Source organism: Nipponia nippon, unplaced genomic scaffold (genome assembly GCF_047370975.1).
Source record: "Nipponia nippon isolate SJK-2023a ecotype South Korea unplaced genomic scaffold, ASM4737097v1 scaffold_9, whole genome shotgun sequence".
In the NCBI taxonomy this organism is placed as follows: Eukaryota; Metazoa; Chordata; class Aves; order Pelecaniformes; family Threskiornithidae; genus Nipponia; species Nipponia nippon.
In genome coordinates this window covers 16,968,894-16,995,051 of record NW_028262413.1, presented here as the reverse complement: position 1 = coordinate 16,995,051, position 26,158 = coordinate 16,968,894, and the positions used below count along the sequence as shown (strand labels likewise).

The 26,158-nt window shown below is 41.9% G+C and overlaps 1 protein-coding gene across 7 annotated transcripts in view; it reads left to right on the top strand.

Moving 5' to 3' along the window:
* Nucleotides 1–26,158, top strand: part of USP4 (ubiquitin specific peptidase 4) — a 57,340-nt gene that overhangs the window by 24,323 nt on the left and 6,859 nt on the right. For all 7 annotated transcript variants that reach the window (XM_087743779.1, XM_087743777.1, XM_087743775.1 and 4 more), the window contains 11 exons: nucleotides 1,745–1,918; nucleotides 3,801–3,959; nucleotides 6,203–6,427; nucleotides 9,195–9,278; nucleotides 10,014–10,108; nucleotides 21,720–21,911; nucleotides 22,480–22,568; nucleotides 23,548–23,763; nucleotides 23,839–23,909; nucleotides 24,528–24,643; nucleotides 25,535–25,684. In XM_087743779.1, coding sequence (XP_087599905.1) covers nucleotides 1,745–1,918; nucleotides 3,801–3,959; nucleotides 6,203–6,427; nucleotides 9,195–9,278; nucleotides 10,014–10,108; nucleotides 21,720–21,911; nucleotides 22,480–22,568; nucleotides 23,548–23,763; nucleotides 23,839–23,909; nucleotides 24,528–24,643; nucleotides 25,535–25,684 — 1,571 coding nt within the window. The remainder of the gene's footprint in view (nucleotides 1–1,744; nucleotides 1,919–3,800; nucleotides 3,960–6,202; nucleotides 6,428–9,194; nucleotides 9,279–10,013; nucleotides 10,109–21,719; nucleotides 21,912–22,479; nucleotides 22,569–23,547; nucleotides 23,764–23,838; nucleotides 23,910–24,527; nucleotides 24,644–25,534; nucleotides 25,685–26,158) is intronic.

The window sequence follows — 26,158 nt, the reverse complement described above, 5'->3', positions numbered from 1 at the left end:
TGTATAATGTTAGTTCCTATATAATACTGTATGTCATCACTTCAATGATTGCTATGTGCCATATCAACAGTATACAGTAAGAATCCAAATTTATTGAAGATTATTAACCCAAATTAATGAAGAATGAACTTTGAGGAAACTGAGCAAAGTGCAGAGGTGATAGAACCAGAACTGGCTTCAGCATGCAACAATCCAACACCACACACCATCTCTCCTGCCGTGAAAGACTGTTATGACAGATGAAGCCCAAAGTCATGGACTAAATGAACTCAACAAACATTTTAGAGGGAGAGCCTATAGACTAAAGAAATGTTACCTGTGTGGAGAGAGAGATATATATAAAAAGACTGGAAAAGTGGTGGTGATTAATTGGAATGTATTGGAAAGTGTAAGACCTGCACATGACGTATATGGTATGGAATAAGGGGTGGATACCGTCCTGGTTTCAGCTGGGATAGAGTTAATTTTCTTCCTAGTAGCTGGTATAGTGCTGTGTTTTAGATTTAGTATGAGAATAATGTTGATAACACACTGATGTTTTAGTTGTTGCTAAGTAGTGCTTACACTGGTCAAGGACTTTCCAGCTTCCCATGTTCTGCCAGGTGCACAAGAAGCTGGGAGGGGGCACAGCCAGGGGGGCTGACCCAGGCTGGCCAAGGGGCCATTCCATACCGTATGATGTCATGGCCAGTATGTAAACTGGGGGGGGTTGGCTGGGGGGCAGCAATTGCTGCTCGGGGACGTGCTGGGCGTCGGTCAGTGGGTGGCGAGCAATTGTATAGCGTATCACTTGCTTTGTATGTTATTATTGTTATTATTACTACTACTATTACTACTATTCTATTTTATTTTACTTCAACTATTAAACTGTTCTTATCTCAACCCACGAGTTTTCTCACTTTCACCCTTCCAACTCTGTCCCGCATCCCACTTGGGTGGGGGAGTGAGTGAGTGAGTGGCTGTGTGGTGCTTAGTTGCTGGCTGGGGTTAAACCATGACACTACCCTACCACCTTAGTAATGTGTGGAAAAACAGGCCAATGTTACATTAATTATAGGATTTGGAGAGTATTGGCAGGAGTGTGATTGTAAACTTTACTCTTCTGGTACTTGGTTTTAGAGTTACAGAACAAATTAACAAAATGTGGAGGGACATAATACCAGGAGCAGATACCTTCCTTCCAAAAGCCTGTGGGTTTTTTTAGAAGGTTGCTTGTTCTTTGCTTTGCTGAACTATTAAATACAGTAACTTTAAACGAATGCTTAAAACTCTGCACCAAAGGATTGGAAGGTGACAAACATAATGTCGGTTTTAAAGAAATTTCTGAAGGAGAACCAAGGAGCTGCAGAGCAGTGAGTCTTACGCCTTAAGCTAGATAAACTAGTGGGAAGTGCTCCAGAGAGGAGGCTTACGCTTGTGGGCAAATACATTGTATAGGAGAGAAGCCAGTGTGGCATCTGCAAAGAGAAACCATGTTTCAGAAATGAGCTGTTAGTCTTGTGAATGCTTATTTGGTGGTGTTTCTTGTTTATTTCAACCATGCTCTTTGAGTTGCAATAGTTATGCTATCCCACCTTCCCAATAGATTCCACTCCCCCCGCCCCCCATACATACTCAAATTCAGTCTCACCAGTTTTGTTAATAGCTGAATACATGTTCTGATGTGAAAGCTGGGTTTGTTATTTCATTGTCACACAGATTTATTGTCCTGTGCAGTAAAGTAATTTTCTTAATGCTTTTTCAGTGTCTGAGCAATACCCCTCCTCTGACTGACTATTTCCTGGAAGATAAATATGAAGCTGAAATAAATCAGAATAATCCACTGGGGATGAGAGGAGAAATTGCAGAAGCCTATGCAGAGCTCATTAAACAGATTTGGTCTGGGAGACAGTCTTATGTGGCCCCACGTGTGTTTAAAGTAAGTACTTCATGTTCTTGTAGCATAGCTCTTTGACAGAAGAAACAGTGAAAGCTATGATGCCTTCCATATATTTTGGTGTTACGAAAGCAGTAATGACAGAATTGCTTCAGTGTTGTTTCACGTTTTATGTAAATGCTTTTCAGGGTGCAGGGAGGAACTTGCCAGTGAGTAGTGTAATACCCCGGAATTGGTTACTGCTCTTTAATGTTAAATGCCTTACTTAGTAGATGACCTTCCAGCCTGAGAGCTGTTTACAGATGCATCAGAATGATCTTTGCCACAGAACTAGGCATGGTCATGTGAATTTCCAGCTGTGAACTTTAATCAGTGAGAAAAGGTGTGCAAGTTGTAAATTTAAAAAATGAAATGATAAAGTGGAGAGCAAAATGCATCCCCTTGTCTATAACATAATTAATTGGTTTAATGTTCCCAGTGCTTCAGTGTAAAGAGCTGCTTTCAACTGCAGTACTGCAATGTAGCAGTTGTGTATGAACCCCTAGAAAAATTGTAACTCTTATCTTCTGTTTTATATATGATGCAAAGACGCTCCAGTGCGGAACAATGTAATTAAAGCATCCAAGAAACACTAAGAGTTTGCTTCTGTAGTGCAATCTCAGTACGCTGAGGAAGAATAACATCCCAAACGCATGAAATAAGCAGTGACCTGGTATTAATGTAAATGTGCATCCTGTTGCTGTTCAGGTTTTGCCTGGTACAGTCTTGGAGTTGAGGGTATATGCTTTTGAGACCTGGAGTCAAGTGTCTTACAGACTACAGAAATCTGTCCTTTGTAGGTTCATAGGTAGTTCTGAAATAGCAAGACGTTATTTAATTTCTGTGACTTGGAGTTGCTGGAACATCATCCACCACTATTAAAGTTGTTCTGTAAACTTGTGTTAAAAGGAAATATGTGAATCTGTAGTGGACATCAATAAAAGTGTCTTAATGTGGACTGTTCTTGTTTAAGACTGGAGTAGGAATTAGTCTTTATTTCCTAGTACGGTATTACTTGTAATTTTTCTAACAATGTTGCCGATTTAGTGACAGTGTTAACTATCTCTATAAGATAAACAGCCCTTCAGTTTTGGCTCCCTTGCAGTTGTCATCCTGAGCGGTTAAAATCTACTAAGCATAATTCTGCAAGTCTGGACTCCCTGTGTTTATGAGAAAACTAGTGATGGTCACTAGGACTGACCACTCCTTCAGCTAATTGTTGGTTTTCCTGTGGGACCCCTTTCTATTGTTTTTTTAGAAGCAGGAACACTAAATGGCAGCGTTGCGAGATAGCACTTATGAAACAAGAGGCTGTATTTGGGTGTGCTGTTCCTGCCTTTTGCGAACTCAGGTTGTTATGTTTCTTAGCTTCATATCACAATTTTTGGAATAGCTAGAGATTACTGTGGCGAAGATTTCCATCTTAGTTTTAAACCAGTTTTGTTAGTCCATGAGTATCTTCTGCAAGCATTTTCAGTCTTGCAGTCTGCCTGCTTCAAGATGCTACCTTATAGGAAGTCTGACTTGTGGGAACTGTAGGTTTGTGAAAGAGAAATTAAAGTACAAAATGGATCAGGCAGATAGGTTTTGTGTACTGGTTGTTTGCAGGTTCCTAAATTAATACTGATAATGTAGATTTCTAGCATCACAGCATTAAATGCATTTTTCCCTCTCAACACTAGGGGGGGTGAAATTGTTGGAAAAATTCTTCTGACGCCCTTACTGTGTTACTGTTACTGTGTTAACATCCAGTTCGCTGTGGTCTGCTGCTAACATAAGGTAGCATAGAGTTGATCTCTGCAAAAGCCAGGGTGGGTGTTTTTATTCCTGTCTTTTACACATAGGTAATACTCACCCACTTCTGACTCTTGCCTTTGTGTTTCAGACGCAGGTCGGCAGATTTGCTCCTCAGTTTTCAGGATACCAGCAGCAAGATTCCCAGGAGCTCTTGGCTTTTCTTCTAGATGGCTTACATGAGGATTTGAACAGAGTGAAGAAGAAGCCCTACTTGGAGCTGAAGGATGCCAATGGCAGACCCGATTCGGTATGGTGCCCTTTACTTGAGAGCAGGGCAGGTGGTGCTTCTGAGGGAGTTTAATTGGGTTTTGTGACACTTCCTGGCCTTCCTGCTCACAGGCCACACAGACATCTTCCCTACAAAGCAGCGTACCTGGGAGGGGAGAACCCTGTCATGCTTTATGGCCCAGCTGACTTTTCATGATGCCTTGCGGCACATAGCTGTTGCTCTGCCTTACAGCCGAATGTCTGTTCTTGTACTGGTGTGCAGGAAGATGAGCTTATGGTACAATACTGACGTGGTTCTGCAGCGGAAAGGAAGTTGATCTTGTGACATAACAGCTACCTAAAAGTAGGCTGTAGTTACTACCATAAGCTTTCCTTCTGACTACTCAGGCCCACCTTCTTCTTCCAGGTGGACTGAGCAGCAGCTTTCAGCATCAGTTTGAGGAGAGTGCTTACTGTGCAGGCCATCATACCTGCATGTGGACTTGGGTGGGACTGGGAGCATTCTCACGTGGAGGTGCCAGGGGTGCTCCTCAAATAAGGGTCTGAACACGTGCCCTGGGCACGGGGTTGTAAGCAGCCATTCTGGTGTCCCTCTGGTAGACAGCAGTGTCAGAGGAAATGAGCTTTTGGGCCAGACTTCTCATGTGTGTTGCCTCATGGCCTCTAGACAAATGTAGTCCATGAGCTAGATTTAAAACCAAGATGAATGGAGTGCATGAGAGCACTGGCCAAGACAAGGAGAGAACCAAGGTTTAGGTGATCTTGGTGAATTCCCAGTGTTTGGTGAACTGCCTGCATCTCCTTAGGAGGCTTGACTTGATTTTCCTCCTTTCTGGTGCTGTGGAAATTGGTACGCTGATATTAAAACAACTTTACACTTTATTTAATTTAGATTTTAATTTAAACACCCTTGGGCTCCAGCTACCCATTCTACCTAAATAGAGAAGACTGATTCTCTTATGCCGTTTTCCTGGCAGAGGCCAGAAAAGTCTCTTCTGTTCATTTTTCTTCCTGCCTTTTCTCTATCCTCTGTTTCTCAGTCCACACTGGTATGTCAGCACCTTGCAAACACTTTGTTCCTCTGAAGCTGGCAAACACCATGCTCACATTAAAATGAGACATATAGTAGTGAAATGTCTTTCCCTAGGTGAACTCATGTTCGCCTGATGAGGCTTTTACCTCTTGTCACAATACAAACAGCTGCCACATACCGGCAAATGCGGAGTCCAGAGTAAATATATTGGGTGGAAGAATGTTTTGGAAGTATGTAAAAGACAGATACAATAATTATTTTTGTTTTTCCTCTTAACTGGCAATAACTTAATGTCTTTTGGCTTTTCTTGCACAATACAGTGTTTGTGACAACACCACAAGAAGTAGTATATTTAATCTTTTTTTGTCTCCAAGTAATGCTGACAATTGTGGGGTGAAAAGGATGCCCAGCATGCCTTCATTTTATTTAGGTACTTCCTTTCCCTGATGTAGGAGATGCACACGTGTTTCTGTCTTGCATCCATATCACTGCAGTTGTTGGAGCTAATCACTCTGTTCCCATCTCAGCATCCTGGTTAGTGACAGTAGCATTGCAGCGTGTGTGTGTGTGTATATGGCACTTATTTCACTTGAGAGATACATAAAATGTATGGTATTGTACCATAAACTAAAAGTCTCATGCTAAGAAGAGCCTCTGATTGCATTGAATAGACAAATGCCAGTTGTCAGATGCCCTTAGGTAAGGAGTTTATAAGTTGTATTGTGAAAGTCTTCAAGGGATTGTAATTTGTCTCCTTTTATACTTTCTTTCTGAGACATGGAACATCATTTTCCGAGAAGAAAAAACTCTACTTTTTTTTCTCAGAAGCTGTAACTGCAGTTGTCTTTCAAAAGCAGGGGCAGCAGTCCATTCCTCATGGAGGAGAGTGGAGCATGTCTTGTTAGCAGCTTTCTGTCCTGAAGAGCAGTGTGTAACCTTGTCACTGTCCCCTCAGCTCCATTCATCCTTCTGACATTTTGTGCACCAAGCAGTACCTGACCAAGTGACTCACCTAAAATCGATGTATTAGATTTGACTTGACACGAGGCCTTAGTTTCACCGAGAAGTCCCAGTGTGTTATGCTGGACACACTGGTAAGACCCCCCCCGCCCCTTCTGTGAAATTTACCCGTCAGTATCAATTTTCTGAGTTTTCTGTGATCCCTGTGCTTGCCATGCTATGAAAGTGTTTGTGAGAAGTAACTTTTAATATTTTTTTTCTTTTTATAGGAGGTGGCAAAAGAGGCCTGGGAGAATCATAGGCTGAGGAATGATTCTATCATTGTGGATATTTTTCACGGTCTTTTCAAATCTACTCTTGTTTGTCCCAAATGCTCCAAAGTTTCTGTGACCTTTGATCCCTTCTGTTACTTAACGCTTCCACTGCCCTTGAGGAGAGATCGTCTTATGGAAGTTACCCTGGTATATGCAGACCCACAGCATAGACCTGTCCAGGTGAGGCACTTTGAAGACACAAATTTCTTTAAGTCATCTGAGTCTTTCTTTTAGGTTTTAAAGTTGAGACTTTTCAAGTAATCTAAAGGACATTGGTGTCCACCTTTGAGTGAGGTAGGATGGGTTTTTTAATGCAAAAACAGGGAATTGAGTGTGTGAAATCAAGTGGCTTTGTAAAATCTCGGTTCGTGAGACTAGGGTCATGGGTCAGCTGGGAGTGGCTTACCTGTTCCTGTGGTGAGATTACCTGTGCAATGTACTGCTCCCTGACAGCAGCAAAGTGTTTGCATTGTCATGTTCACCTCATGTTACCTTGGAAAATGTAAAGGTGAAACTTATCTAAATGGGTAAGGCCTCTGCGTTTCAAACAGCAATTAAAAACAATCCCTTTTGAAAAAACTGAAAAATTACTTGATTACTTTTAAAGCCTGCTCAATTCTAAGATAGACTGATTTTTAATTTTTTTTCCCCCATTTTATTTTGAAGTGGGCCTGTGGGTGGGCACACACATACCTAAAGTAACCTTGTGCTTGCCACACATGTCAAGAGAAGCATAAGATCTGGTAGGGACAAGCAGAGTAACTAGTTGCCCTGATGCAGTTTTGGAGGCACTGATTGGCAATATTTGCATGTGCTGTGGATTATAACTGCAGATGGTAAAACTTGTGCTTTTTATATACAATGTTAGTTTGAAGGGGGTGGTAGGTACAGTGGAGAAGGATGTATGCTGAATTCACAATAAATTTTCATCCTGCTTTTTGTACCACTGTGAAATCAAGGACAGCTACACTTGTTCTTGTCACCAAGACTTTATAAAGGGCAGGAACAGAGAAGGGATTCATTGAGAAAACAAGATTACCAATAGCATAGAGACTGAAAGGATAAAGTCTACTTTAAAGAATCAAGATTAACAGAACCTCCACTACCTGGAGCTCTTTTAGATGAGTTGGCCACGTGCATGTTCTACATCCCACTTTCAGTCTCACTGTGAGCAATTCTTTGCATTTTGTGATCTCCCAGTTGGGAAGCCAGAGATGTGCACCACTACTTCCCTCAGGTGTGTGACACAAGGAGGAATTGTGTCTCTGCCGTGTGGGTTGTGCTAAGAGAAAGTGAACTGAAAGCCTCTGATGGCCACAGTGGAATATGCAAGTGGATAGTATAACTGAGAAGATCCTGGTGAATATTGATACATAACTCCTTTTAGTCAAGGCAAGTATGTTCCACATAATTCTCTCTGAGTGTGTGCCTATCTATAACCTACAGTGCCTTTGAATCCTTCCCTAAAGCATATGGTACTGATTACTTGATGGAGGAAGGATGCTAGGTTAAACCAAACTGCAGATGCTTGAGTTCTGGTGCACCTGTGTTCTTGCATCCATGCACATTCCTGGTTGCAGAATGTCACTTAGCCCTGTTAAAAGCTCACAGATCTGTCTTTAGGGAAGTGTTCAGACCACTGGAAGTGGAAACGATAGATTATCATATGTTTAGCATCTATTATCATATGTTTAGCATCTGAGGTAGAGCGTTCCCACTGACCTACAAGATTATTTCTGCTTAGGAGTGTGAAAGGTTTCTTGACTGTAGCCCTCATACTTTCTGTAGCTTAATGTAAGTGGTGCATTGACCCAGGCCAGCAGTCAAGCACCCACACAGCGTCTTGCTTGCTCTCCCCGTCCTCTTCCCAGCAGGAATGAGGAGAGACTAGAAAGAACAAAAGCAAGAAAACCTGTGGGTTGAGATAAAGATGATTTAATGGGTGAAGGAAAAGTGGGGAGGTGGGGACAATGACACAAATGACGCAAAGGAAATCACTTGCTGCTTCCCGCAAGCAGACCAGTGCACAGCCAGTGTCTAAGCAATAACCTTGGAAGCCAAAGCCACCCTTTCTTTCTCTACCACAATTTTTATTTCTGAGCCAATGCTCATTATATAGTACAGAATAGCCGTTTGGGCAGTTCAGGAGAGCTGACCTGGCTATGTCCCCTTCCATCTTCTTGTCCACCCCCAGCCTACCTGCTGATGGGGCATAGCAGGGACAAAGAGAAAGCCTTGATGCTGCACAAGCACTGCTCAGCAATGACTAAAACATCAATGTGACATCAACACCATTTTAGCCACAAATCCAAAATGTGGCACCATACCGGGTGCTATAAGGAAAGCAACTGCCTCCCAGCCAGCCCCCGTGCAGTGTAATACCTGGTGTGTCCTATTCTGGGTGAGCTCTGGGGATACGTTTCAGTCTGAGGGCATGTCCTGAACAGAACTCTTAAAAGAAGTAAACTACAGCCTATATTGATGACATTGCCCATCAAATGAAGGTTTAAGTGGTCTGATCTGCTCAGGAGGGTCCGTCCTCATATGAAGTCCACGCATATGTTTGCCTTCCTGTCAAGACTCCTGACTTGACCTCCAGAGGCACTGGGGAGAATAGCTCTAGGATGTTTTTTATCACACAGAGAAATGGCAATTTTATATTCTGAGCAAGCTGCTGTCTGTTTTTTTTTTTGGTGGGTGTTTTTTGGTGGGTTTTACTACTGCTGAGCCTGATCAAAGCAGAAGGCCAACTGTTTAAGGCTCTTTCTTTCCCTCCAAATCCCTGCTTTATAAGGTAGAGCTGAGATCTGGAAGACCTTGACGTATGTGGCTGTGACCTTAACTTCAGAACTCCTATAAATAAAAGGTTTTATTTCCATTTTCTTGCACTCTGCCTTGCATGGGTTTATTTTGCCTGGTGTAAGCGTGATGTTATCTTTGTTTCTAGTACCGGGTTGTGGTGCCGATGATGGGAGCCATCTCGGATCTGTGTGAATCACTCTCCAAACTCTCCGGTGTTCCTGCAGAAAATGTAAGCATAAATGCGGCACAGTGATTTTGATAAATGTTTGTTCTTCTTGAAGCATTTTGGTGGCTTAGCTTTTAGATGGATAATAAGCTGAACTTAATGGAATAGTGACAAAACCTAACAAGTGTGAATGCTGTTCTTTGGTTGTAAAATAAAAAGATGCATGAAACAATCTGTGTTTATATTGATACTTCCATTGCAGTAGAGAAGTTTAAGAGAAGGGGCAGAAAGCTAGCCCCCACCCCCAACATTTCTGATAGTGTAGTTTCTTAGTACTGAGAGATGTTCAATGTCTGTTTTGGGTGCACCTCTTCTTGGGCATCCTTTTAATAACAAAGGGATCAGGTGAGCTTTTCCAGAGGGAATGGTTTTGTAGTTTGTGGGGTATTTTCGGGTAGATGTGAGTGATCTGTGCCTGAAATCCTAGCCTGATGCCGCTTTGATGCTGGAATCTGTGCTGTTGTTTCTACCAGGCTGCCTTGCAGCTGTTGGAATTGCATCTCCTCAGTACCTCTGTAAAATCAGTCTGTGATTTGGTTTGTTTTTCTGATGCGTCTTAACAAATACAGCTGATTAGCTGCTGGGTGCTGTTGTGGAAAACAGCACTGATGTTGGTGTGCTGAAAATTCTGATAAAGAAAGAATAGGAATAAACTTTTGCTTGAATTTAAAGTTAGTTTGCCTAAATTTATGTAAGCTTTTATTATAATCTCTTTGCAAATATCACTTGCTGTTCTAGATGGTGGTGACAGACGTGTATAATCATCGATTCCACAAAATCTTCCAAATGGATGAAGGTTTAAATCATATCATGCCAAAAGACGACATCTTTGTGTGAGTAACGTGGGAAGATGCTATGATGCGAAGAATACTACAAAACATTCACTTTGGTTTCAGGATATAAAACCTGATTTCCGCCCCCCCCCAACCTAAGCCTTCCTGTAGACCTTTTGCATGACTTGTCAGTAATGCAGCACTTCTCCTAGCAGCACATCAGAATGTGCAGTGTTTAGTAGGTGTTTTCCTAACGCAAAGGAAGTCATGGCCCTGGGTAATAATGAACTTTTTGTGTGGTCCGTGTTCTGCAGTTTGGAACTTTCTAGAAGCCTGTTTGAGAGATGATAATTCAGGGATGATAATCTATGTCTGGATTACAGTTAATGCTTTCACTGGCATTTTTAGGCAAGCTTGAACTTGCTGTTCTTATGCTCCAAATCAGCCAAAAGCCTTGGAGCTGTTATTAGGATAGCGTGAAGTATAGGCTGTGGTACTCTGCCTCTCCTAACACCAAACATAGTTGTTATAGCACCCAGCTAACCATGACTGGAGGTTCTTGATAGACTCTTGACTGGCGCTTACACTATTTGTGTCTTAACTGTGGTTGTGAGGGACTTCAGCAAAGCTGAGAATTTGGTTGTGCTTGATGCTTTACATACGTGTGGTGGATGAGAGCTGTCTCCAGTCATCTGTGAAATCTGGTGAGGAGAGCGAAAGTAGTGTTCCTCTATTGCAGCTGAAAAATGAAGAATATTGCACATGAAGTGCAAAATGGACTTTGAGGCTCGCAACTGAATCTGGGGCTTGTGAGCTCAAATACAGCCCTTCATCACCAGTCCAGTCTTCCTCATGTGAGGATGTTCCAGTGCAAGGATGTTGCTTCCATAAAATTGTTGTGCCACTGTGAAGTCCTGCACTAATATGCTCTGGTGCAGTGTGTACCTTTCATTGAGTGGGATGCTGTGACATACTGCTTGGTGCTATTCTGTCATGCTGTCTGTCGTGACCTCGTTGCTGAGATGTAATGTGTGAGTTTTTCTGAAAGTTCTTGTCATGATGTTGTTGTTTTCTTCAATTGCAGCTAAAGGTGTGGCCAGTTAGGATGCCTAGGAAGGACATTTGGCTTCTGTGAAATCCGTTTTGTGAGGGTATTGTAAAGTGCTAGATTGTAAGTAAGTCCGTCTCCAAAGCTAGTAAAACATCAAGAAAACAAGCAGCATGATATTACAATAGTAATTACAAAAATACTCCACTTTCCTACAGGCATAACATGTTGCATATCACTCCACAGAAAACAACTATGTCTGAAGTAGCTCTGCTCCAGGATGGGAGGGAAGCATTAGCTGAACTGCAACTCCACATGTATTTTCCTTTGCAGTCACCACTTCCTTTTACGTGGAAGCGCAACTGTAAATGAGGTGATGCTGTGAGTCATAGTCATAGTGAGTGAACTGACCTGGGTTAAAAATAACCCTCCAAGGAAGAGGAGAGGTAGCAGGAGGAAGTTTTGCTAATCCTGTTTTTCCATGTAAACCCTCTAAGATGTTTTCAGCAGTGTGGAGCAAAAGCAAACAGCCAGGCACTAGGGCAAGAATTAAGAGAAAGCTGCTCATAGAAACTCCCTTTAATGGGTGATGCTGCCAGGAAAAAGATATGTAAAGCAATATTCTAACCTACAGCTAAGAACCATCATTCTTTTATTGAAAGGGAGTCTTGTCTCAAAAACGCAACAGAGAAACACTTGTTCATAAAGAGCAAAACTTTTTCTTTAGAGGCAAATGCATAATTATTGTTGTCATGGACAATCTCCTTACCTTGTCTGGTTATAACAAGTCTGCTCTTAGGTGTTCTAAGATTTAATTAAATCATTCAAGAAATGGTAATAGTAGTGTGAAAGTTCTTAAATTCCACTCTGTTTCCATCTATTAAGGTCTTGTATCTGCTGAAGTGGGTGTGAAAGGAGGGATTGACAGTACATCAGTTTTGTGTTACGATCAGTACAAGGGGGGAGCAATCAGGGTGGGTCTTCAACTCGGATTTCTGAACTGCAGGTTTGAGTGATTCTTTAGGAATTTTTACCCTTTTGCTGTTACTTGCTTGTAGAGCCTGAGGTGAACAGGCTGTGAGAGTGTAGTGGCACTGGCAGAAACTTTGAAAATTGTCACTGAAAGGACTTGGTTGGATTTAGGACTAGCTGTGTTAGGTTTTTTGTTCATTGGGCTCTGATGACATGATGACATTAAGGATATGCTGAAGGCATTTATTATTTATATTTTTTTGTTACTCCATGTGTTTACATGTTTCTAGTATCTTTCTAAGAAATTATGATTTTCTTTAGTTTTTCCTTGCAGGAAATGTTTTTAATTTTTCTTTGTATTTACCCCATGGTCTGAGGAATCCTTGAGATCTCTGTGAATTAAAACTCTTCAGTAAGTTGAAACTGTCTTAGAAAGCCTGAAAAAACTTATAAAAATCTTAATGTTTAAGACCATGAGTCTACTTGGACTTTAGTAAGGCCTTTGACACAGTCTCCCACAGCATTCTCCTGGAGAAGCTGGCTGCATACGGCTTGGATGGGTGTATTCTGTGCTGGGTTAAAAACTGGCTGGATGGCCGAGCCCAGAGAGTGGTGGTGAATGGAGTCAAATCCAGTTGGCGGCTGGTCACGAGTGGTGTTCCCCAGGGCTCAGTGTTGGGGCCGGTACTGTTCAATATCTTCATTGATGATCTGGATGAGGGGATCGAGTGCAGCCTCAGTAAATTCGCAGATGACACCAAGTTGGGTGGAAGTGTCGATCTGCTGGAGGGTAGGAAGGCCCTACAGAGGGATCTGGACAGGCTGGATCGATGGGCCGAGGCCAACTGCATGAGGTTCAACAAGGCTAAGTGCCAAGTCCTGCACTTGGGTCACAACAACCCCATGCAATGCTACAGGCTGGGGGAGGAGTGGCTGGAGAGCTGCCTGGCAGAAAAGGACCTGGGGGTGCTGGTTGACAGCTGGCTGAATACGAGCCAGCAGTGTGCTCAGGTGGCCAAGAGGGCCAATGGCGTCCTGGCCTGTATCAGGAATAGTGTGGCCAGCAGGACCAGGGAGGTGAAAGTGCCCCTGTACTCGGCACTGGTGAGGCCGCATCTCGAGTACTGTGTTCAGTTTTGGGCCCCTCACTACAAGAAGGACATTTGAGGTGCTGGAGCGTGTCCAAAGAAGGGCAACGAAGCTGGTGAAGGGTCTGGAGAACAAGTCTTCTGAGGAGCGGCTGAGGGAGCTGGGGTTGTTTAGCCTGGAGAAGAGGAGGCTGAGGGGAGACCTTATTGCTCTCTACAACTACCTGACAGGAGGTTGTAGCGAGGTGGGAGTCGGTCTCTTCTCCCAGGTAGCAAGTGATAGGACGAGAGGAAACGGCCTCAAGCTGCGCCAGGGGATGTTTAGGTTAGACATTAGGAAAAACTTCTTCACCGAAAGGGTGGTCAAGCATTGGAACAGGCTGCCCAGGGAAGTGGTTGAGTCTCCATCCCTAGAGGTATTTAAAGAACGGATAGATGTGGTGCTCGAGGACATGGTATAGATGGACTTGGCAGTGCTAGGTTAATGGTTGGACTCGATGATCTTAAGGGTCTTTTCCAACCTTGACGATTCTATGATTCTATGAATTATCTGAGTTGCTTTTGGAGGGGTAATATTGTCTGGACTTCATACACCGTTGCTTAAAAAAGTGCATAACTTCCAAAGTAATGTGAATATTTTTGTCCTGCTGGATTCAAAACTTGTTTTCCATTGGGGAATGTACTTGTAGGTGCACCTCTGCCTTCTGTTTCTTGCAAAAAGGATGATTTTATACCTGCCAGAGAGGACTCCTGCACAGAACCCCACCCTGGCACTTTTAGCTGTCACACTGGCCCTCGTACATTTCCCTTCAGCACTGGGACTTCTCTTGGGTTGCCTGCTTGCTCTTTTTGATGAGAAGCAAATGCCCCCCTGACTTGCTCCTACCACTGCTGCCCCCCTTGGGGCTGGACCCAGGCACTGCAGTGCATGCTTTCTTTGTGGGCCTCTTCTCCAAAACTAGAGCAGGAGCAGCCCCGTTCCCTCCTCCTGTGTTCTCTGGTTAACTTCTTCCTTCTAGCCTAACTGCTTTAGTGTTCCTAAAATTTCCTGCTTTTTATAGTTTTGGCATGAGAACATAGGTTATGCTTATCCTAAGTGCTGGCTGAGTAACACTCAGCATTTGTTCCTGCACCTTGGCTGTGTTGATGTAACTGTGGAACTAGATGATAACCTGCGTCAGGATACAGGGCAGCGTTAAAATAACCGTCCTCTTGTCCGGCATGAAGTGCTGTGTTGCTCGGCACACAGCTGTCCTGGTGTACAGCTGGAAGCGGCTCAAGAGTGGGGCCGGGGCGGCTTAAACACAAACTTCTCAAGTGCTCCTCAAGCTCTTACGTTTCTGGCAGAACTTATCAACAGTAACGTGTCAGATCAGGGCTTGCCGCCTTCCTGAAGACGCTGTGTGATGCATGGCTGGAGAATGTGGGAACCTGGTGGTTGTACGTTCAGATTGCTGCTGCTACAGGTAACTTCAGCAGTTTCTGATATCCCAGCAACTTACTTACCTTCTTAGATTACAGGCAAATATTTCGCTGTTTATTAAATGGAGGAATAAAAAATATTTCAAAAAACTCTTTAAGTCTTTGAGAATCTTCCACCTTTAAAGAACAAACTTGCTTCCACTTGCAACTAAAAATATGTAACTGAAATAATGTATAGTTGAGAAACATTTTATTTCTCCAAAGTCAATGAAGAAGTCTTGAGTGCCCACTAAAAAGCATTTTGTTCTTTTTGTTTTAAGTTAAGGACAATTCTTTAGAGAAGTGACAGGAAAAGACTTGTTTCTTCTGACTTGAAGGGTGGCTCTGTATGCCTGCATAGTCCACAAAATGTTCAGCTTGGAAAAGATCCTCTTGTGCTGACTGCTGATGTAGTTGTGGGGTGTATCACTGGTTACACTGAGTAATGTCTCTCTCTTCTGTTCCTGAAAGAAAACCATCTTTGTATCGATTACTGAAAGGGAACAGCTGCCTTTTATTAGAAAGTATAATTGTGTAATGTTTTACAGTGACAGTATTTTCACCCAAAATTCACAATTGAAATAAATAACAACCTAAAAAAAGATTCAGTAAATCACGCTAACCCATCAGAAGTTTATTTGCCACTACATTTATACTGGATATTGCCACAAAATAAACTTCTAAGAAGACTTTTTAAAGCATTAAGTTGGGCTGATGAGATAGCAATTGATTTATAAGCAAGGAAGGAACCCTCTGGAAGCTGCTTGCCTGCCATGTTTTGAAAACATAATTTTTCCTAAGATTTGTTTGAATGACTTAATTGCCTTGTATAGTAAGACTAAAACATAGCAGCTTCTATTCTAGGAGGATGGAAGTTACAGAAAAGATGAGGTTTTTAACAGCATTACTTATGTTACAAATCAAATAGGAAAACTGCATCGTTTCAGGATGTTGTGCTCACAGTGCAGCAAAGCTAAGCGAGAGGTATGTCAGCTATCAGGTGGGAAAAACAAACTGGAGAGGGGTATCTGGTAATCATGGTACCTTTTCCAGGGTGTGTTCTTAGGTACTGAAAGTTAACCTAGGTGTGTTTAAAGTGAACATATAATATGCAACCTGGGATGTGACTGAGGACCATTAGTTAATAATTTATACTTAAATAAGAGATGTTTTCTAAAATCAAAACATCTCTTGTATTTAAATTAGCATGATATTCACTGTCTCACGTACTGGAGCTCTTTCCTAATTCATGTTTTATTGATCCCGTCCCTTTTATATACTGATCATCTGTTCTTATTTTCCAGTAATGTCCAGTGACAAGACTTCCCTGTTGGCAAACTGTAATGCGTACATCTCATTACTTGTTTTAAGTAATTGAAGTTAGATGCAAAGTTTCTTTCACTGGTTAGAAAACAAAGTGCAAAGAAGTAAGCAATTAAAATAGAGTTAAGTCAGTACAGCATATTCAGAAATAGGTTTCTCACATGTACATTCCCCAAACTTATATTGTAAAATTGCAGACTGCTTAGTGGGTCCTATTTATTTTTGAGGTGTTTTCCTGAAGGATTTTGCTGCCTGGTCTTTGAATTTGGATGTGCTCACAGGTCTTTTCATTTGTACCTTCTTGATAGCCACACTGACAGAATTATGAGGGAAGCTGTGATAAACTGAAGACGGCACCCTTCCATGCCTCGTGCTAGTGTTTAAATCATCTTTTTAATGGTGTAACAATTTTCTCACCTGAAAAGTACTCCCTTCCACTGGCAGAAGCAAAGCAAGGTTGTGTTAGTAATTGTCTGTGATTGTTCGCTAGAGTCTGAGAATGCGAAGAATGAGTGTGTAGTGATAGGGGGAGCTACAAGGCCCCTGGGCTCTGATTTCATGAGCAGCTGCCATCAAATTGTTCCTTCGTTCCTTGCTCTTCTTGTCCTCCTCTAAACAGGACTTTGCTCAGAGTCCAGCAGATCTTCCACCTGTGATCACCTGGGTGACTGTCTTCTGTAACAGAAATCAGTTGTTTCAATGGTTCTGAAGCTTTAGGGTCTTGTAGTAACTTAAACTGGCAGTTCTTGCCTTCTGTACGTTTCTTAGCATCACCTTAAGTTGTCTCAGGACTGAAAAATTTAAATATAAATGGTCAATCTCTTGCAGTATTTCTCCAGGTTTGCTTTGCTGAAAGCGGTAGCCAGACCTGGGTCTGCGTATGACATTATCCCTGTTGGTTTGGCAGACTTCGGATTTGAGAGTATTGTGCACTAGCCAGCTAGCCATACAAGTATCAATTCAGAATTCAAGGAAGAGTCTAATACTGTAGAAGATCTATGTCCCAGCAGGGATGTGATTTTTAAAAAAAAAAAAAAAAAAAAAAAAGTTTGTACTTTTGTACTGTTGTCTTGCTTAACAGACACCAATGTCTGTTAAGTCTCAACTTTCGATTTAGGCCTCTGTATTGGTTGGTTACTGAGCAGAATACCGATTTCCATGAAACGCTCAAGTTGTAAATGTCACTGAGCAGGAACTCACACAACACATTGCAGCAGGAGTAGCGTAGCTGGAACGTGCTTTATTGTTTTTCTTATATTTGCTTGATAGAGGACACAGTCTGCAGGCACAGTTATTGTAGTCCAGACAGTACTGTTGATGGGTATTTGTGAAATGTGCAATACGTGGGATGTATAGAATATTGAGCTTGCACCTTTTTTAGGTGATTGGAAAAGCTATTTTTTTTTTTCCTGTTTTCACCAAGGGAAGACATGGTCAGCTTTCTGTGATTTGCAGGGCACCTTGGACATCTTGAGACATGTGAATTTTCATGTCCCACTAAAGTGGTGGGAGGTGCTGAATCTTGGCTGTGGGGGGGTGTGAATTGGACTCCATTTGGAATTTAAGCTGAATGGACAGTAAATTGAAAAAAAAAAATCTGCCCTGGATGGCTAAGATCTATTTCCCCTTTCAGCTGCTCAGTTTCTGGCTCATTGATCCTTGTGGTGTATTACCTTACCTGTTGTGTTCTCTGACACTAAGACTTCAAAAAGAAGAAATGGGAATGTTACTGGGCTTCTTGATGTTGAAGTGACGTTAAGTAACTCTCAGATGCATCCCAAAATGAACCTGGCTCCTTTTACACAAAAGGACAAAACTGTACATTTTCTTCTCCAGGTTACCTGAAAGAGGGGGAGAATTTGGGGCTAGAATTCTCCAAGCCCGTTCTTTCATGAGGCTTTGCCTCATCTCTTTCTCATTGTAACAGGCTTGGAAACATAGCATAGTCCTGATGCAAGATGTGTTAACGTTTAGCATCAGAGACGAGGTGAGACGCTTGCAGAAGTGGAGGGGTTTGATATAAGACTGAGAGCAAGATCACTGGCACGATGTGTAGGGGCAATGCAGCCAAAGAACAGTGGGACTAGCCTGCTTCTCACAGCGTTGTAAATGTTTCTCTCGAGGCATGTTATTCCTGTGAAAGGACAGGGAGATCTGTGGCAAATGATCAGAAAGTCACTTACATAAAGGTGGTCTGCAAATCAATTTGATGACGTTAGTTCAGTGTTTGTGCTGAATGCTCCCATTCTCCAGGCTAAGCAGAGAACAGCATTCAGCACATAATCAAAATGCTTACTATTTCTTTTTCTTAGGTTCTGTGAAGTCCAGCCCCACTAGGACCTCCGGCTCCCGCTCCAATGTAACACCCACGCATGCACCATGCTGGTGATATCACATCACCCAGGGATCCTGCTGGAGCTTGGAGCCGGCCTACAAGGGGTCAGGTAAGTACCACTTGAAAGCAAACTCCACAGCCCATTTCAAGGGTATCACTCTTAGTATTTCTTCTTAGTTCTTAAGGCCTAAGAAGAAAAACGTTTTGATGGATAAACTAGATACCCCTGTTCTCTTAGCCTGGCTAATGGGGCATATAATATAATATGTGTTGTTTATGTCAATAAAAGTTTCACAAATTGATTTGCAGGTCACCTTTAACCTATAAAAGTGTGCATATTTGAATAAGATGTATTTAGTTTGCCATACATACCATGTTTTCTGCCTTCTCTTACATGCTGTGTGTTATGTTTATATGAGTTCATGGTCTTGAAAAACGATGATTGGCTGCAGAAATGTCAGATTTGTTAACGTGACTGAGGCTACAACAATTATTGAACTGAGTTAGTTAGGTCAGCAAGCCAGCTAATGCAGTAGTTGTTATATGAAATGTTTGAGATGTGCAAGATCTTGTAGCAGACTGGTCTAGGAGGTTTGTTCTCACTTGCTGAAACTGGTGTTTTCTTGTTTGAAATGAGGGTTTGTGTGCTTTCCAAAATGAGCTTTGTAAAAAATCTTGCTGGTTGAATTCCCTAACCTTTTAAATCTTGCTCCTCTGTAAGACTGACAAAATCCTGTGACCAATTTCTATAGGGCAAACTACCTGTTGTCTGAAAAAGTTACGTTTGCAGTTTCTTATCTCCTAGTTCACTTGTTTGTATGTGTTCTGGTATTATGAAAGAAAGTAAACAGATTAGGAGTGTTTCCACTTCCTAGAAGAGATAAGAGTATGTGCAGCATGTTCACCCGGGTTTTTTCCAGTCCTTTGTTCATTCTTATTGTCAACTTTTGAACCTTTTGTAATTTCACAGCAACATCTCTGGGTTGATGTGTAGTAGTAATCCTGTTTAGACGGATCTGTTTGTCAGCTTCTGCAATGGCATTTTTTTTACCCTTCTCTGTTCTTTTACAAAATATACTTCTTTTCTTGGTTGTTGCTATAGACTGACTTGTGATCCACATAGTGTTTTCCAGCTGGACTTAATATCATAGATCCCAGCACTTGGGAGGGAATGTTTCAATAACATACAACATAGATATTAGCTTGGTGTTTAGCTCAGAGTATTTTTTGCTTTCAGTGCCCTTTCACGTAGCTCTGCCTTGTCTTTCTGTAGCTTTTCATGCTCCTGTGCAGTTGCTTAACTTCAGTTTGCAAGGGAACAAAAGTTACCTACTTCATTGTTCACTGCCTCCTTTCTGAATTATAACAACAGACCTGAAGCCTTCATAATGCTGATGAAGAGTGGTCAAGTCCTACCCTATTGCTTAGCAGTTTTCAGGCACTTTTCAGAGTTGTTATGAATTATAAAGGCAACCAGCCAGTATCCAGCAGTGTGGTCGCAGCTGAGCTAATGACTTTGCTTCTAAAACCATGTTGTGTAGTCTGGTGTAGCATCATCTTTATGTTCTATTATTTCAATTAAGTTATAAGATAAAGAAATACAGTATATTGTCCAGTAATTCCCAGTATCGGCTCTATAGCCTTCCATAAACTATAGATAAAATATTTTATCTTTTTTTTTTTTTTAGAAGGGATGGCTGTTGCTCAAGAGATTCAGAAAATGACAGATCCTGATATGTCTGCCTCTAATACTAGTATGTAAAAGTTGTTCTGAGGTGGAGAGGGTAGAGGCACACTTGAGTAACCAAATTTGTTATATTTCAGTGAGAAGTGTGTGAGATGCTCTTTTGGGGAGTGTTATAGGGGTGCAGCATGCTGGCTGTTTGTGATGGCTGACACCTGCGTATGGGTAATGCTTAGCTTTTTCTTTCTATCCCATCTGTTTGGTCGCATGGGCAGGGCTTCATTCAGGTGTGTGAGGGTGGAGTATAAATGGAGGCTGCATTAATTGCTGCTTGCAGAGCACAGTGTAGGTGGTGTGGTGTGAGAGGCAGTCAAGGAACGTGTGCATGTCGTGTACTGATCTATTTTATAGGAGTCCAGCTTAAGGGTCTCATAGGACCTGGAGTTAGTTAATTGTAGATGATATTCTGGGACTGAGTATGGTCTTTTGTTATTTAAACAGTGCTAAGTAAAATAATTCACCTCCTTGTGGTGCTGTTTCTCAGGAAACTTTAGAAGGTGTGAACTGTATCCAGTGCTGGTGTCCAGCTGAATAGTATTGGCAGCATAGAAAACCTCAACAGCCATTTGTGTTGGTCTGTCTTATGCTGACCCTGATCTCTAATGCTCCTGGTGGCCTGGGCTGGGACCCTCTGGACGGATATTGTTCTTCATGTACTCTACTGACTCAGTGCAGGCCCCAAGCTGGGATCCCTTTTTTGTTTAAGTAGGATGGAGCAGAACTACAACTCTGAAACTTGTTCTCCTCCCTGCTCTACAAGGGCATTTTGAACACAGGAATAAAAAAAATTTTTCTTGGCTCTTGAGAGAAGGGAAGTGGCTTGTCTAATGTAAGAGAGCTGTTAAGAGTTGGTACATTCAGATATGTGATTGTGGTTTTGGTTGTTATGCGTAGTGACATCTTTCATTAAATCTTCTTTCTCTTTCAGTTTTAAGATAAGTCTGGGGCAGGTGACTCACCAAATTAAAGAGCAGTGTGACTTGTCATTCCTGAAAATGGGTCTTTTGTAATGAATAGTCCTGAAGCGAACAGTGTGATAGTGTTGGGCCATGTGGTTTCTTTTGACTCTGACATCTGCAAATATCTCATTCGGTGTTTTGCCCAGTAGCACAAGCTGTGTCTCAGTCTTCTCATTGTTCTCCGGAGCTGTTTGTTTTCTTCCAGAATGTTTTTCTTGTGTGTTTACTGTCCTTGGATTTTTCTGTGAAGCAGATGTTTCCAAACTCTTGGTTTTCTGAAACGTTGGCTGCTCGGTGATGTGAGCTCAGGCCATTAACTGTACGAGAGGCTGGGAGAATGCAAGACCCAAAGTATCAAGAGGGTTTCTTTCTCCAGAGGGAACAAACACTGAGGGATTTCAAAGTGAATTTAGTATTTTTCACTGACGCCGTGATCTCGTTGAAGCAACGTGTAGTTGTCAGGGTAATATCTTGAGAGGTGAGTGGCAATAGGGATGTGAATTGGGAATAAAGACAGAGGGAAGGTGGCAGTCGTCAGTGGTAGATATGTATCCTGTGCTATTGTGAGCCATGGGTAGTGTTCAGGAAACTGCTCTGTAGCATGAAGACAGAGTACAACCCTTTTTGTCCTTCTCAGAAGGACCTGGTGGAGAGACTTGTTGGACTGAGTTCATATTGGTTCTACCCGCTGTGCTTCTTGGCAGTGGAAATAACCCATGGAAATACCTGTCTTTTGAACAGATACGAAGTTTGCAAGCCAAGTGAGGATGGCTCGGAGTACGTTACTCTCTCTGTTTACTTTCGGGAAAAGACAATGAGGCAATCCAGCAGTACTGCAGGGACCATACTCTTTGGTCAGCCGCTATTGATATCTGTGCCGAAGCACAAGCTCACTGTGGATCACTTGTACAGTGTGGTTTTGGAGCAGATCAGGTAAGTCATGTCTATACCTTTGAATCCTGTGCAAAGTTCTAGTGGTTGCTTATTCAATTACACTGTAATAGGATTACTGCATCCTTGTTAACGGGAAGAATTTTCCTTGATTTGTGTGTGGCGTATAAACCAGGATTTGCATTGCATTAGTGTTGGGAGGCCCCAGGGACATTTCAAGGTCCTGTTTTTTTGGGCTCTGTAAAAGCAGGCTGTAAGATAATGCTGGTGATGGTCACAAGGGAAGCTATCTGCTTGGTGTTGGAAAATGTGTCAGGAGCTGAACTCAGGCCATGTTTTCAGAGCTCTCAGATGGGGCCACCATAACTTATTTTTGCCTCTTCCACCTACTGCCAGTAAAAGTTGGAACAAGCAGTGAGAACAAAGACTTACTGAATTTTTGTTGTTTGGCTTATTTTGGGAGCTCTTGGCCTGTAAATGGTGCTGTACAGGATGGGTTCTGGTTTGCTGAGGGGACTGGACGTCAAGAACTGATGATGGAGGGGGGGTGCTGTTGTTCTGATGTACAGCTTCGGTATGATTGTGAGATAAACATATTCCCTCTCTTTAGCCGCTATGTGAAATTCCCTTTGGCGGAAGAATACTCTACACCCTGCCCAGACAAAGGAACCTGCAATGGCTCCAATGGTGTGGATGAAGGTAAAGTCCTTTCAAAATTGGCTGGAAGCTTTTCAGCACTTAAAGCTTTTTATTAGCATTTGGTTTGTGCTGCATGTATTTGGCTTAAGCTCTAGCAGATTGTTTTTTCACAATGATTAAACCACGCTATTACATAGGACTTCTGCATGGTATGGTGAGAATTCTTGTAGACCATTTTCCTTCCAAGGGAGATCAGATGTGTGTAAGCAGCAGCAGCAGAACGAGGTGTGGTGTGCATTCATCTTGGTCAATGTTAGGAAAGTCCTTGCTTCCCTGTGAGGTGTTCAGGTGCCTCCCTCCAGAGGCAACTCCTTTCCTAATATGCCCTTTCGTGATGAAAACCGGCCTGTTAGGTCACAAAGACAAGTTCCGGAGAAATAAAGTGGAAATGGTATTTTCTGTTCCTGGGCCTAGAATCACAAGGTCTCATTCCTAGGTTAGATGCTTACAAGGAAGCTTTTAAAACTGATGGCAAATGCATGTTTCCCTTTCCTCTTTGAAGTGATTGCCTTGTGCTGCTGTGAGAGTAACAACTGGAACAAGTTAAATGGGAAATTTTCCATGGGGAAAAAATTCTGCCCATTTTTCCCAAAGAATGGAAATAACTTTCCTGGAGACTTACATGTTCCCTTCTGTAAAGACACCCAACTGCAACCTTGCTGATTCTCTCTTGGGATATTTGTTAGGGTGTGCTATCAGAAGGTGTGATTGTTAACCTACTGTGAACTGAGCACTCTCCATCATGTCTGATACTAGGATATAAAACCCAGCGTACTACCTGGCATCTGCTAAAGGAAAAAATACATCCTCAGATGTAGTGGTTAGCAAGCACAGATTTCTTTTTCTGTGTGTTTTTTTCATTACTTTCTGAGTCATCAGTGTGTCATAACAGGCTCATGCAAACAGCTGTCAGTGTGACATGTCAGTCCAAACTTTCATGGAAGCTCTTCAATATTGTGTTTATTTTAAATTCTGCCAGGTGACATTGAAGAGATGGAGCATCAGGATGGTGGACAGGAAGGCAAGGAAAAGCTGGCAGAAGTTGATCCCTGCCACTCTGAGGGTTGTATGCAGATCGAGTCAGCAAGAGACCTGCAGCCTTGCAAGAAGCAGCATTTCACTTTTAGCCTTGTGAATTCCTCTGGGACATCTGAGATAAACTCCATTGTAGAAGGAAAAATCTTAAAACTGAATGGTAATTATTGTCTTGCTATGTTTTTTTCTTCCTTCTCCTTACATCTTTGCAATAAATGTTTCTTCTTTCTTGTAGCTTTTTCTGCGCTTGCTATTGACTGGGATTCTGATACACGGAGGCTACTTTTTGATGAACAGGAGGCACAGGTTGTAGTATGCTCTTTTCATAAATAATCTATATGTAAACTTGCATGGTACTTAAAAGATTACAGTAAATGGTGAAATGTAGGTGTAACTCCTGTCATAAAAATTGGAGTCACCAGCATGAGATATGTTTACTTAAAATCTTTTAGTGATAAGGTCTATAGATCTATAATTGCTGATCTGTTTCCAGTGTGTTCTGAAAAGTAGATGTTTTAATTTCAAAGCTAAGTAGTCTAGTTCATAGTCCAGTCAACAAACCAACCAAAACAAACCCCCAAAACTTGAAAGAAACCTGAAACCAAATTCATAGAGCCTAGCAGAAAGCTCAGTATTCTTTCTGTGAGAGTTCTGCTGGATTGTGTTTTGTAACAGAATAACCTGTTGTTACTTTTTTGCAAAAAACCCCAAACCCACCAACTTTGAAGTGAGGACATGTTATATTTTCTCTTACGGACTGTTCGTGACACAAGAAAGGAGTGGCTGGAAGTTTGAGATGATTGTGTGGGTGGGGAAGGGGGAGGCAGAAATAGGCAGTATGGTGAAGGTGAGCATGTTCCTTTTTGTGATGCCACGGATTAAAGACTACGTGGAATTGAATAAAGCATGTATCTCTGTCACCAGGCATTTGAAAAACATGCAAGTATGTTACAACCACAGAAGAAGAAGGCTGTGGTAGCCCTCAGAGACTGCATAGAGCTCTTCACTACTATGGAAACGCTTGGTGAACATGACCCGTGGTAAGAGCCTCTGTCTGCCCTGTTTATCGTAACATGCTGTAATTATTTGAATTCACATTATTTGTCATGGGATTCTGATAATTTCCCAGGTCTGTCCTTTTGTCTTCATCTGTGAGAAGTCTGTCAGTTCTGTGTTAAGTCATTGGTTCAATAGGCTGCAGGTGAGGGTTAATAAAAAGTATTCGTTTCCTGCCTATATTTAAAAAAAAAAAAGTGGCAGTGGGCAAGTAGCTTCCAAAGATCAGGCTATTTTTAATTCCCCAACATACACCTGTCTTCCAGACAGTGTCAGAGGAAGCAGTTGTGGTAACAGAGTGAAAGCATATGGCTACTTTAGGGTTTAATCCTGTGTTATTTCTAGCTTGAACCAGTCCTGATGCGCTTCTAACTCTACCAAAAATTCCTAGTCCAGAGGGGCTAGGTACAGCAGATCCTAAGTGACCAAAATGTGATTACTGTGTGTGCAGAAGATCTTTGGAGGTTGTTTGCTAGCTGTGTAAGAAAATAACTTACAGTGTAGTGGATGATTGTTTATTATTGATTTCCAATTACATGCTATAGATGTGTTTGCAACTGTTACCTGTTTGAGTTGCATCAGGAGATAATAAAGAAGTAATGACACCTTTAAACCTTTTTTGAATTTACAAAAGAGAAATTAATCTTTCTACAAAATTCAGTTAATGCACTTGCCATAGGACATTTTGCATATAGAATGAAAGCAAGTTGCAGTTTGGAAACCTCTGAGGAAGTGTGATCACCTGCATATTCCACAGCCAAAATGCCTTCTGTGTGGCAGGGACTGTACTGTGCTATTGAGGCATCTTTTAATGGAAGGCCAGAAGTTTTTATTTTAACGTAGTCATTCATTTCCTCGTTCGTTCCCTTCCTCAGGTACTGCCCTAACTGTAAGAAACATCAACAGGCCACAAAGAAGTTTGACTTGTGGTCTCTGCCCAGGATTTTGGTAGTGCATTTAAAACGCTTCTCGTACAGCAGATACTGGAGGGATAAACTTGACACTGTTGTGGAATTCCCTATCAGGTAGGATTCTTCCCTCAAGCTAGGAAGAGCTTGAAGAAACTGGTCAAGAGAAATCTAATTCTGATGTTACTGTTGGGTGGGCTGGTTATTAAAGCTGTAACTGGGACAGCTCTGTCTTCTGGGTTTCAACTGCAGGGCAACAGGCAGGAGTTGAGGTTTTGGGGTTTTTTTTGTTTGTTTGGGTTTTTTTGTTGTTTGTTTTTTGTTTGTGTTTTTTGTTTTTTCTTTTTTCTGTTTGTTTGGTTTGTTGTTTTGTTTTTTTTTTTAATCTTAATCAGTTCTACACATCTCAAAGAACACTAGTTACTAGGAGGTACTGTTTCTTCTGAAATTAGGTTAAAACCATGTGATTCTGCTGAACCAAGAGAACTTCTACAGAGAATTTAGCAACTTTGTTGGGCAGAGCTGCACTTGTACTGAGGATTGCACAAGAACAAGATGAAAGCCTGCCTCATCCCTCTCCTTCTGCTTGTC